At 35.6% G+C, this 13,749-nt stretch overlaps 1 protein-coding gene across 8 annotated transcripts in view; it reads left to right on the top strand.

Moving 5' to 3' along the window:
- ADGRB3 (adhesion G protein-coupled receptor B3) overlaps positions 1 to 13,749 on the top strand; it is a 471,033-nt gene that overhangs the window by 441,765 nt on the left and 15,519 nt on the right. For all 8 annotated transcript variants that reach the window (XM_080388812.1, XM_080388813.1, XM_080388817.1 and 5 more), the window contains 3 exons: positions 1,045 to 1,140; positions 2,494 to 2,533; positions 5,088 to 5,731. In XM_080388812.1, coding sequence (XP_080244938.1) covers positions 1,045 to 1,140; positions 2,494 to 2,533; positions 5,088 to 5,731 — 780 coding nt within the window. The remainder of the gene's footprint in view (positions 1 to 1,044; positions 1,141 to 2,493; positions 2,534 to 5,087; positions 5,732 to 13,749) is intronic.

The following is a 13,749-nucleotide window of genomic DNA, read 5'->3' as shown; positions in this document are numbered from 1 at the left end:
GATCACGTAAGTTCTCATTTGCAAAGTCACACTTTGCAATCAGGTTCCTAGCACGGATGCTTGTATTTCTGGAATCAAAATTCACATTTTAAAATTTTGCGTTCAAAAGTTGCTTTGCTGTCCTTACTGCGTTACCTATGAGAAATCAGCAAAATATGTCTGTATCCTACTGTTGGAAAACAGGAGCTGCATTTTTCTTTTCAATGTGCTTCTCAGTTGAATTACAGCTTTTTGACAAGAGTTGCATAACAATATTTACTTAGACATACTTTCTGCCCCAAATCAAAGTAAACATAGATAATTCTTCAAATATATATGTGTTTTAGGGACAAATCTTAAAATTTACTTTATGGATCATATTAGTAAACAGTAATTTCTAAGTTCTTTTTTTTTTTTTTTTTTTTTTTTTTTTTTGTTTGTTTCAAGAAACCACACTCTGTGCAAACAGTCCAATTTTCTTCTTTTGGTGCTCACACTGAAGACATTTACCTGATCTGAAGAGCCTCACTCCTAGAAGACATATATGAGACTCCCTGTAACATGGAGTTAGAGATTATAACTGGAATCATTAACATATTTTGAATTGACTTATTCTTTAAAGTATGATTAGGAGAGCACTATGTATCAGATTGTAGCAACTGTTAAAGAACTGTCTGTCAAGAATCTTACATATATCAAGCAGAAGATACATTTTTTTTTTTTTTCAGCGGTTAATAGTACATCTATTAATCCTGCTCTCAGACTTGTACTAAACTGAAAGAGAAGGCAAAGCCAAATCCTATGACCCAAGATAGATTTGACTTGACTGCTAGTTAATACCGGTCATAGACAAATGTGGTCTTGATTTGATAGACTGACAGACTTTGCCGCAGCCACAAAATACAGCAAATATATGAAATGGTGGAAATAAGTTTACTGCTTCTGATTTCTTAAGTACGCTAAAGAAAAGTCATGTCTTGTATTCCATACAGTTTAGTTTAATATTTAATAGGAGTAGAATATATGATGTTGCACTACAATCAGTATAAGATACTGTTTTCACAGGTTCAAGACGCATTCAGATGTCGACTGAGAAATTGCCAAGATCCAATCAATGCAGATTCTTCAAGTTCTTTTCCTAATGGACATGCTCAAATCATGGTTAGCTTTTATTTTCTTCTTTAACTATTAATTTAGGATTCCTATCCAAAAGAAAATAACTTAGTGCTGTACATGGCAAGTATGCACAGCTGAAATATTAACACAATTCTTAAGCGTAACTCTGTTTAGGTCATTATCTGCTTGCTTAAATCTCTTAGTAGGCTTTAAATTATTGGTGTGATCATTTAGTGGAGCGCAGTGAATTAGCGTCTTCCACCAGTGTTCTTTATGACAAAAGACTCTTACATAACAGAATGAGAAAGTAATCTAAAAATACACTGTGACTTTTTCTGCTGTTGATGTAAAGAGCACTGATGTTTTTTAAGAGTTCTCCCTTCATCGGGCCTTGAAAAATGTTCCTCTCAGAGTAAGTCAGACAAGGAGAAGATGCTAGAGATTCTAGAGGGGGAGTCTGTTTAGTGGATTGGATTAAGGAGATTGTCAGTGGCTCAGTATGCCAATTTGGATTTACTAACATTGTTAGGTGGTATTTTTCAACAACAATTTGTCATTGACTGTAATGAGGACAGGATCAGGCCCTAAAAAATGCAAGCCTCAGCAATAAGATGCCCTTCAAAAATGGTGACTCAGAAAGAATCCAGCCTTTGGGCTTCACAAGAAAGAGATGAGTTTTATTAAATATTTTTCATGTAATAAACTTTTTGTGGAATTAAAAATGTAATTAAAAATTGAATTCTCAAACAGGATAAATAGTTTTGTGTAACTAGGAAAAGTGTGCTTGGATTTTCAACTGTAAAAATTCATTCTTAGCTCTTACAATTCATTTTTGCCTGATAAAATAAATATTAGCTGTTTTCAGGGAGTACAAAGTTTGTGACTACATTAGTAGCAAGGATGGACAGAATGTTATATAACAAATAACCACTTCATAACAAATTAATGAAGTTTCAGACAGGGTGGACTAATTAGGTTACTTATTCACAGTAATTTGTATTGCAGGCTGTTTTTCATACTTCTGTTTATCAAATTACTATGAAAAGCTTCCTTAAAGATGATCCTTCGATGAGATGTAGAAGTTACTCTTCCATAATCATAAAAAAACTATACACTGTATCGTTTTATTAAAATTATATACCCTACTTCCACCTATTTTATTTTATTTTTTCTGGTCAGGCAGCATACTTTGAAAACCACCCAGTTATACTTTAGGAAACTTTGTAAAGCTCTGCTGTTGTAAAACAATACACTTCACCTTCTCAGCAACAAGAAACCACTTTTAAGAGACTATGACTCTGTAAGTAGGACATTTTGGAAGCGCTAGTTGGCAAAAAGGTACTGTGGTTCAGTTTTCAATTAATAATGGCTGTCCTGTTTCGTTGTTTCTTGTTACAGACTGACTTTGAAAAGGACGTGGACATTGCTTGTCGGTCAGGTAAGAACACTGACAGAGTATTTAGCCAGCAAAAAGAAGTCTTGTGCTATTTCGTTATGAAATAAAAGCCAGAAAAATACCAGTGCTTAATTGTTTACAGAAAATATTTATAATATAAACAAAAAATCTATGCCACTATACAAATACATTTATTTCATTATTTTTTTTTACAAAAGCTTTTTGCTAGAATTCAGCAGTTGGGAAGCAGCCAAAGGTGTGATTGTCTGTTAGAAAGCAAATGGAAGGAGGGAAGTTTGGGAAGGAAGATTAACCTTAATGCAAAAAATTTTCCTCGCCCTGGTACACATGCAAATTTGAAATAGTCATTTTGCTATCAAAAAAATATACAAATACAATATACCTTAACAGCTATGCATATGGAAGATGCATCAATTGGTGTTCAAGAGGGTGAGTTTTTTAGGACTCTAAGTGAAATCAACAGTAGCTTAAGCAACATCATATCAGGAAAATGAAATTTGATTCCACTTCAGTGGAAGAAGTTGGGTTTTTTTAAAGACACTTCAGTTGTGTGATCTCTAAGTAGTCAGCTATATCTGTTTCTGCGTATTAAAAATAGCATATTTTAAGCAAGTCACTTGCCAGTCTTTGTTAAATAAAGTATAAAATAGATGGCCATTTAAACCCTATAGACATTTTTAATCTAGGAGATATTCTCAAATGACAGTTTTTCCTAGGGAGGCAGTCTTGCCTAGATACCCTCTGTTTTCAATGAAGAGAGAAAGAGAGAGGCGGTGTCCTCTCCACAGGGTGAGTCAGGGCAGCAGCCCGAGTTGGCTGTTCTGTGTCACCCACCTGAAGGACACCGCCTGCCTGTGCTGGCTATATGGGGAGCCAAGAAGGCAGACTTCATTACGGGAAAGTTTGAGTTTCCAGTCACTCATCCTTAAAACACTGCCAGTTTGGTTTCTTGCAACATGGCAATAGTTCCTCCACACAGATTAGTTTTAATATGCACAGGTGTTTTGAAGGAAGCAGGACCGTACACTGTAATGCAAAGGTATGTCTGCCACCATCCAGTGCAGACAAACATCCAGCATCAGTGCATGTAGCTCCTGCTCCTTACAGTTGCCAACACAGCTCTGCAGCACAGAGAGCCCTGTCAGCGTCATCCTTAAGGAGATAGACTTTGAATACATTTATGAACAGGCTTTACTAGATAAATGTTCAAATGCAGTTTCTTTTAATGAAAGACTTAAGATAGGTCACTGTTTGAAGTGTCTTAATAAGTGTCCTAGGAAATAATGAAACAGCCACACTGAGGTTGGGTATTTGTGCACTGTTGTTCAGTGGTAAATTGCTCTTTTCATAATGGAAAAAAGAGACAGTTCTGTGTGAGGTAGGAGAGCAGGATGCCTTATGAGGTGCTTGCTGTGGAACATGGCAGTAAACTGACAGGTACCAGGGTATCTGGGTCATCAGAGCCCTCAGGCTACCAAAAGGGATGTAAATGTAACATCTGAGATACTTCAAGTTGTCTTATTGTCTCAGCCCATGAGCTGGATTCTATTGCACAAACTAGCACTGGTGAACTAAAATATTTTCAACTGGGGCAAGAAAATCTTTGCACCTAACTAGAATAAGCCCTGTAATTGGTTGCTTTAATTTTTTTCCTTCTTATCTATCCTTTTTCTTTCATTACAAATGGTGAATTATAGACTTATATTTATTTTTTAAGATCAATAACTGTGATTTAATAGATGCTTTGCTTTTGAACACATTCTTCAGTGCTCCTGGAAATTTTGTATTCTATGACATGATTAATACCTTTTACATGTGGCACTTACCGCAACAAAAAATTGCTGGGTGTTGCTACAGATTTGACCAGGAAGGTTTAGGCCTACAACAAAAGTGGATTATGGCTGTTTTATGAGACATGTTTATATCCTTTATAACCTTTACAGATGCAGCAAAATATGTCTTCCTAATACCAACAGAATTTCATCCCAATGTGGTTACTTTTTCGTCACTTTTATTTAAAAAACAATTTAACACAGAAAAGCTTTAAAAAGTCAGTGAAAAGAAACATTTAGGCTCTCAGGAACATATGTTCATAGTTATAATCTTATGGTAGGTCATTACAATGGATTGACAACTTGATTCTGCCTTACAATCTGTTTGACATTTTCCGGGAGGTTGTGTGGACTTAATAATGGCAGTACAGATGTCGTAGTGTAATTTTTTTGGAAACCCTTAATTGAGTTCCACATGGCAGGATTTTGCTTAAGTTTCAGGTCACTTAAGATCTATGTAAAACAGTAGAAATAGATGGAGTGTTTTCAATGTATATAAGTGGCTGAGGCTTAGTCAGAGATCTGTGTCCATTATACATGGCAGATTGAGAGATGTTTTCATAGAAAAGAAACCACAAACCCTCTCAAAACAATATTTATAGAACAAAAGTTATTATGTGGATAGAAAAAGAGTTAAGAAGATGCATTGGTAAGGGGAGTGCTGCTAAATAAAGCCACCAGAAAAAGCAGCATTAGGCAGACACAGTTTCATGTTGTAAGAATTCTGTTCTCTGGACCCACAGTTCTGCATAAAGACATCGGACCTTGCCGAGCAGCTACTATAACAGGAACACTTTCTAGAATTTCACTAAATGATGAAGAGGAGGAGAAGGGACCAAACCCTGAAGGAATGAGCTATTCTACCTTGCCTGGAAACATCATCTCCAAAGTCATCATCCAGCAACCAACAGCTCTCCACATGCCTATGAGTATGAGTGAACTGGCCAATCAGTGCTTGAAAAAAGACAACAGTGAGCTGCGGAGGACTGTGTATTTATGCACTGATGATAATTTGAGAGGTGCGGATATGGACATAGTCCATCCTCAAGAGCGGATGATAGAAAGCGACTATATAGTCATGCCCCGGGGCTCAGTAAATACCCAGCCATCACTGAAAGATGAAAGCAAAATGAATATAGGCATGGATACGTTGCCTCATGAAAGGCTGTTGCACTACAAAGTTAATCCAGAGTTCAATATGAATCCCTCTGTAATGGACCAATTTAATATCAATTTAGACCAGCATCTTCCCACCCAAGAACATATGCAGAATTTACCATTTGAGCCCCGCACAGCAGTGAAGAATTTTATTGCTTCAGAGCTGGATGACAATGCAGGATTATCAAGAAGTGAAACTGGATCCACAATATCAATGAGCTCTTTAGAGGTCAGTGGTTGCATAAACAAATTGCATGCTCTGGTGTTCTAATTATATGGTAAGACAATAAATTGTGTCTTGTTCTAAGGGGTGAAGCTAATGTTTTATTTCAGTATAAATTACTGTTTGGGATCATACACTGTTTTTCACTTTTCTCATATTATCAGAAGCGTTATAGTAAACAAGATAAAAGTTTCAGAGCCAGTCTGTATAAAACTGTATAATTCTGGAAATTTAACATTCCACACAACTGCAAAGGATTTTGTGACCTACCAGGTAAAGTCCACTGGAAAATACTGTGTTGCTATGAGAAGAAAAACTATTCCTGTGAGATAAGAGTGATAATCATTGACTCTACCTGCAAGCACATGCAGTTGAAAATATTTGCCATTTTATTGCTGACAATCATATCTGTCTCAGATATCATAGGTCTGATTCTGCTCTCACTAGTGTAAATCTGGGATTCTTCCATCCAACAGTTCATCATTTACTGATTTAGGGTTTTTGCATGTGTGTGCAGCCATTAATATAACTGATGTGTGCAATAGGTACAGGTGGACATCATGTGGAGTATGCTAGATTCCAGTCAGATCACAAAAGTGAACTGAAAAACTTTTAAAAGGGATCCAGTTCATTACTACAATCTTTCTGTGGGATTTAAAGATTATAAAAGTGAAAAATATTTGCATCATTTCTGAAGACCTAAGTGTCAAATACTGCCATTCCTATTAAACTCTTACGCAAAATCACTAGCAAGGTGGAGTTAGTTTCATACTTGGGCCTCCTTAAGAACTAGAAATAAATTTCACCAGCATTTCAAATATTATGAAACACAGCATTTGGTGGGAAAGAAAAAGACAATGAGAAAAATATGGTACATACTTACTCTCTGAAAGAAGTTACAGATGGAAAAAAATTCTACTGTATGTGCAAATTTGAAGCCATTAGCTATTGCTCTACAGTGTTTGGACCCACCTGTGTAAGGAAACAGACTTTATCTGGTTTTTAATTTGTTATAACTGTAGGTGATACTTCATAAACAGGGGATATGGTTATTTCTTTTAAAATTGAATTTAAGTTTTGTGTGTGGATCGACTGAAAAGTTTGGGCAGAAGATCAGATCTTAGTTTCTTTTAAAGAGATGTCTTTACAAGCTTTGAAGGTGAAATATTTTCCATGCTGTTCATATTGTGTGTGTAGAATCATATTTTTTTACAAGACATAATTTAACAGAAAAAAAATAATTTAAAAATGAAGTGTGGGGCTTTGCAAGTAATCAAATAGTATCCACTTTTTGCTTGTTAAAGTGAATGTGTATAATCTTGCAACAAATCTTCAAAATTATTTCTAAAAGGTAGTTTAAGTGCTTGCCCACTCAGTACTCAGGTGCTTTCAAAGCAAGTTTGCATTGTTACAGAAGTTACTACCCTCAGCTCAGGCATATTAGTTAATAAATCTTAGGTGGTACACAGAAGTTCTCCAATTTAATGCAACTGCAGAAGCAGGATAGCTAAGGTCACTTTCCTGTAGTATCCTCTCCTACCTATCTACAATACTATCTTTGACATACTTTTTGTCAGATATAGAGACTCAAATCCAGTCAAGATTGGGCATACAGGTGAAGTATCTAGGGAAGGTTCAGAATTCCATAAGAAGGTAGCCATACCTGCCACTATACCATCCACTCCCCCTGAGGTCTACATTACCCTATGGTAATGCCTATTTCTTGCCATTGGTGATAAAGATCATCTAGGAGACCTAAAAAAAAAGAAGACCTTAGTTGTAAAAATTGGGAGAATAATTACTTCATCTTACACGGAATTCAAATTCCTGAGGCCACTTTGGAAAATGTATCTGAAAATCTAGGAGTATAATGTACTGCTCCATTAGAGTTAATCTTTTAAACTGTATTTGTATCAGCTGCGTTTGTATCAAGCTTACCTCTAAGATGCGATATAGACACCAAATCTGAATCACCCTTCTGTATAACATTTTTTATATTCAGAAGAGACTACTAAGTACATAACAGAAAATGTCATAAAACATATTAAAATATGGTAGTAAATATTTAGTCTCTTCTAACTTGGTAAACATGGTAGGTTTAGAAAGCTGTATTTTCGTCCAGAAAGCTGTAAAGCATTATGTTATTAAACCTAACCAAACCTAGCTTAATTCCACATACTAGGAAAAAATAGATATTAGGGTAGATCAGATATGAACTGTTTTGGCTTTTGTGTCTGCCTTTGTGGTTCTCAAAACTATTTGATTATATGTGGCATTACTTCATCTTTTGGTAAGGATGTGCTGAAACGAATTGAAGATAGGAACATGAAAAAAATTGTGCATGTAAGAAAATCAGAGTATCAAGCAGATCCAGATAAACAAATCCAGCCAGGTAAAGAATGTGTGGCTTATGTATGCACTGTATAAGAAGCAAGGGCTGAGGTAAAGCCCTAAAATGCTATTGACTAGAACTGACCAGCTGGATTAACTTTTATTGTTGCCATAAAAAATCGCTTGCCCTCCCTTCTTTGTTTCAAAATATTTTTGATGTTCAGTTCAATATAATTTTAGAAGATTTCAAGACCTTCAAAAGGCAACACTTTGTCAGACGCTGTGGAGCAGCAAAACCTGCAGCAGGACTTTCAAGAGCATTCTGTCGATGTTTTTCACACAGGGCATGACTAGATCATCTCTAAAGGTAAAGATCCTGAGCAGTAGGAAGCCTCCTTCTCCTATCAGCTCATGCTGCTGTCCCACCAAAAGTCCAACATAAAAAACCATGGATTTCTGCTCTGTAGGGAAAGTTTCCCTTTCATTTCTCTGAAGAAACAGGTGTCCCAAGACAGGTGGTAGAGGCTTCCTTTTGTGTCGTATGCATAGTACAGGCAGTTGGGTTCCTCAGCTGTTTTCCACTTTCCACTTTGTTTCCACGTGTTTTCTCTGGAATTAGCATATTACTATCACTTTGACCTTGTAATTATACATTGCTTATCAACTGTCATGTGATTAAAATGCACTTAGAAAGTTGTGACCTATGTTAACACAGTTCTTCCTTTTTTTTTTTTTTTTTATTTAAACTCATGGTCAGTAATTATTAAGAACATATTAATGGGAATAGCTTACGTGGTGGTTAGAGATTTGTCTTACCAGAATGCCGTAAAATGTTGTATGATGCATTTTCAGCCAAGATCTAATGCAGCTCTCATTTCACAAGTGTAATTATGAATCTACAAACATTTGAAGTCGCAAAAATACTGCAGGCATAACTGTTTGCAACTGGACACCCAGTAGAATACAATATATCGATCTACCTGTTAATATACAATAGTTTTTATTTGTCCACTCATTTTATGGTAGATGCTAGTCTTTGTGGCCATAAAACTGAACCAACAGAATTAGAGAACACTCTGGAAAATATAAACCCTTAAGTTTTTTTCACATTGTAAATAACATTTTTTCTTTTAAATTTAATTTCCATCTTACTAATGAAACACGAGAATATTGTGTTTCAAGGAGCCAGTTTAGAGAAAAATATGCATTATTATTCAAAGAATTCAATATGTTTGGAAAATTTAGTTTCTGAGTAACATTCTTACCTTCCTAAATTAATTAAATCAATTATTTTTTGTATTATTTTGCATATTTCAAGAGATGATCAGCCCATAGGACAATATGTTTCTATTCAAATAATTAGAAACTGTACATAGAGATAAACACATAGCCAGAAAAACAAAGCTTTTAAAAATGAAGGCTGAAATGTCAGGTCTTGCTCATGTTCTCTTCTGTTTAGACTTTTTGGTCATTATGATCATTGGATATGGATATTTTGGAACACAGCTATAGTATAAGCACAAGAACTAATGTCCTGACTTTTAACTCTGCAGGGAGGATCCATCATCCCCACCATTAGGTATCTAAATGTAGGTATTCCCCTTCTATTATGGAAAAAGACCTTTTCAAATTTTGGCTCACCTTTAGAGTCAGTGGACAGAAATAGGCACTTTTAGGCCACTTTCAGACATCTGCTCCAGGATTAAGTAAATCACATGCCTTCAGTGCAGGTGTCTCTCTTCAGGTGCCATAGAGGAAGCCAGAAAGAGTAGTTCAGACAAAAACATAAAAAATGTTAATGACCTAAATTTAGTCATATGAATCCTACAGTGTCACAAATTTTATTCTGAAACTTTTTTCCTAGTTTTTATACAAATTTTATTCTAAAACTTTTTTTTAGTTTTTATATCTACATATTTTTTACTAAAACAAAATGCTTAGTTAGGAACAATCAAATACCTTATTATATATGGAATAATTTCAGTTTTCAAAAGATACTCTAAGAATGCCATAATATTTACATTTAAGTATTGCTCAGATAAGTAAAAATGTAAGGATCTGCAGATTCCTAATGTGTAAATCAGTATTTTTTTTTTTTTGTTGCATGTACCCATCAGTACTTATGCAATTATAAGCACAGACAGGAATATTAGTATATCACAGAGTTTCTTAGGAGGAGTAATTGAACATCTGGCTAATCTCCTGCACATCCATTATATGCGTGGATTAAAACTGGCTTTGCTACCTTGGCATCAAAGTGGCTTGGAGTGTGCTCTTTCAGTTCAAAGTGTTTTGATTTTAATGAAGAAAGCACTCTCAATACACTCTTTTGGAATGTTTTTTGGTTTGAAAATGTACACTCAGTGATGTGCTCATTAAAATGAAATTACTTTGAAGTGAAGTAGTGCATTCCCAGCCACTTAGATGCAGGGAAAGGTCAGGAGGTTTAAATGCAGAGGAAGAAGCTGATCTGTGCAATGTATCTCCAAGTAATTTATTTATTTTTATTGTGCAAAAAAAAAAAAATGCAAAGGGGAGTGTATACCTGCTGCCTGACTATGCAAGGACACTTACATTGTTGCCTTTGTGGAAAGAGAATGACAGGTTCTTTCAAGGGAACTGCGGATAATGTAATGTGAAGAGAAATGAAAAACATTTGGAAGGAGTCAAAGACTTAACTATTATAAGAGGAAGGACATGGAAAGACAGGCACTAGAAACATGTATTAAAGGGAAGAAAGAGCATCTGCTTTAAAAGAATGGGAAGAAAATTATTTCCCAAATTGTTTGCCATGTAAAGGACTGGAATTCTTTTTCCAGTCTCCTCTCTTCTTTCTTTAATCAGTTGCTGCTCTGGGATCTTTATGTGGAGTAAGACATAAAGCTCTTAGATTGGAGGTTGATTTCACGACCAAAATAATCCTTCTGTATTCATTCATGAGAGCTCTTAATACATTCAAAGATAGTAAACTCCAGAGGTCCTTGGCCAAATTGTTGGTGGGGGACTTCAGGAAATAAATACTGTTATGGCTGAGAAAATAAAGGGGTATGTTAGAGACAGTGAAGTGTAAAGAAGAAGTAAAGGTACTGATAAAGAAGAGAGAGAAGACAGACAGACGTGCCAAAAAAAATCAAAGATAAAAAAAGATGGCAGAAATGGAGAAGAAGCTTAAAATGAAAGTATTAGGAAGAATGAAATAAAAGTATTGGGGAAGGAACAAGGTCTAAAAAATAGAACAGGAAAGGAGAGAAGAAATATGCAGTTAAAAGAGTCGATCTGGTCAATAAAGTACCAGAGCATCAGGAAGAACAAAAGCAAAATGGTGTGAAGTCATTTTGATTTATGATATGAGAAGTAAAAAAAGAGAGAGAGAGAGAACAAAAATAGAGACGAGCACCACAGCAATTTCCTCTTTATCATGTTTCCACATTGCATTTATTTTCAGGCATTCTGTATCTCAGATTTCTATTCCTCCCGTTCCTCATTTCATTCTTCACTAAGCTGTGGAGGCAGCTCTTGCCAATTTTGCGACTCTCAGCAAAATGAAGTCTGGTCCTATAACAACCTTCTCTTCCCTTCATTTGAGGGAGTAGGTCTCAGATTCGTCTGACTTCAGAAATTGATGCAGCTTATTTTCAGGTTACTATACAGGAGTGGGGGTAGAATCAGGCAGAGTTGTATCTGGTAACTGAATAGGTAAAGAACCAAAATTTTAGTCAGTATTATGAAGTGTAGCATATATTTCAGTCTTTATATTATAAGCAGCTGTCATAGCTATATAGGAGCCTTAAGCATCATATTTTCAGTTGTTTGCCTATTTAAGAAATGCTACATTTCCCCCCAAAGTCTTCAGAAACACAAAGCAAGTAATTTTGGTTGATTGAGTAAATACATATGCAGTTTAACCTATCAAAAAAGGGAGCAGAAAAACAGAATAATTTGCCAGAAGTTTTAAACTGAGAGCACTGAAGCTATGTTTGTGCTGTGTGTTGATGTGCTAAATTTGCTAGCATATTTTAAAGATTTAAAATTCCCTATTAAAGAGTTAATTCATTTTTTTCATTAAAATTTAACCTCATGTTACGAACTAATAGCCAACGTAATCTCCACTTCAGAAACTAAGGGTTTTTTCAGTTATATACAGACAAAAGGCATTTTACATCAAAACTGTCTATCCACATTCCACTTTTATATCTCTGAGGGCCAAAAATATTTTTCCCTTAATTTTGTTCTGGGAAAAAATCCTCCCCAGGCTAAGATCTTGCATGTTAAATCTAATCTCAGAGTGAAATTATAAACTGCTGATAATAAGGCTTTATACTAATGGAAGCATGGTTTTAGCCCTCACTATAATATAGTATCTCTGGTTTTAATTATACTTTGCACAACGCAATGTATATTCAGGAGTATCTATGTAATTAATCAGGTAGTGCTCTAATACAGACTAGAATAAGGAGAAAACCCAGCATTTGCCATTTTACAGAGATGGAGAGGGATTTTATTAGTCATTGAGTGAGAGCAGCTCTTTCCTGGTACCAGCAGATTAGTGCATGGTGGTGTATGGAAATTATTATTCAGTATTCTATTTTTGTCCCTCAGTGAGCAGAGTTTAAAGTTGCTTGGAATTACACAGAGGAGCTATACATGATTAGCACAAAGTAAAATTGATTTTAAATAAATTACTGCTGCAAACCTCTTTTCAGAGTTTCACTTTGGTCCTGGCATGAAGAGTGGGGGGTGGATATCTCCACAAAATGGGTTTTATCAATTAAGATCAAACAGCTGTAGAAATCAGAGACAGAAAAAATCTTGTCAGGTCATCTCTTCTATCAATGCAAGAACATTTTCTGCAGTGCATTTCTCTAATGCATAGTCAAACTTCACTTTCAAGGCTAGAGTAAAGGATCTCCACTGTTCTCTTTAACAGATTATTGCATAGTTACATAAACTTTCTTTATTCCCAACACCGTTTCTGAAATGTTCTTTTTTTTTCCTTTTTTTTTTTCAGAATTACAACTTTTCTGATTTTTCTCACACCAGCTTTGTTTATCAGTGTTTATATCCTTCTAAGGTTTCTCAACAATCTTCTGTGTTTGCCTTTTCCAGAGCAAACGTCTAAACAAGCTGTATCACTCTTATCCTTTCTTCTTGATCCAGTGTTATTAACTCTTTAAAGGTACCATTTGCTGCCCGCCTCTGAAATTTCCCTGGTTTACAGAAATGAGTTGGCTCCTGTTAGAGCAGGGTGCCGATGCAGAACTGTCACCGGAGTTGTTCCAAAAGGGCTGTTTCCACCCTTGCCCACTCAGAGACGTGACCTTTCTTTCATAGCACTTGCAGTTGTGTATGTGTTGCAGTTCACTACTTACCCACACCCCTCATTTTTTTCAGAATTACACCAGTTAACCCTCTGCTGCTGGGTAATTGCATGTGTCCTCAGTTTTTTAGGCAGTCTCTTTATTAGTTACCCTTGCAGGTCTCCAATATTTAGGGCTCTTCAGCTTGAAGAACGGATGACTAAGTAGTGACTAGGGAACGATTATTCATATTTCCTATAGTATAAAAAACAGGAGCATCAAGTGAAATGGCAAAGGGATAAACAACATAATTTCTTTTGTCATGTTATGCATATTTAAATTGTGGAATTCACTACCCCAGCACATTTTAGATGTCAAAATTAAGAATAATTATAA

Source organism: Falco punctatus (genome assembly GCF_963210335.1).
Source record: "Falco punctatus genome assembly, chromosome: 5".
NCBI lineage: Eukaryota > Metazoa > Chordata > Aves > Falconiformes > Falconidae > Falco > Falco punctatus.
Note: the sequence above shows the minus strand (reverse complement) of the source record. Positions and strands in the feature narration are given on the sequence as shown.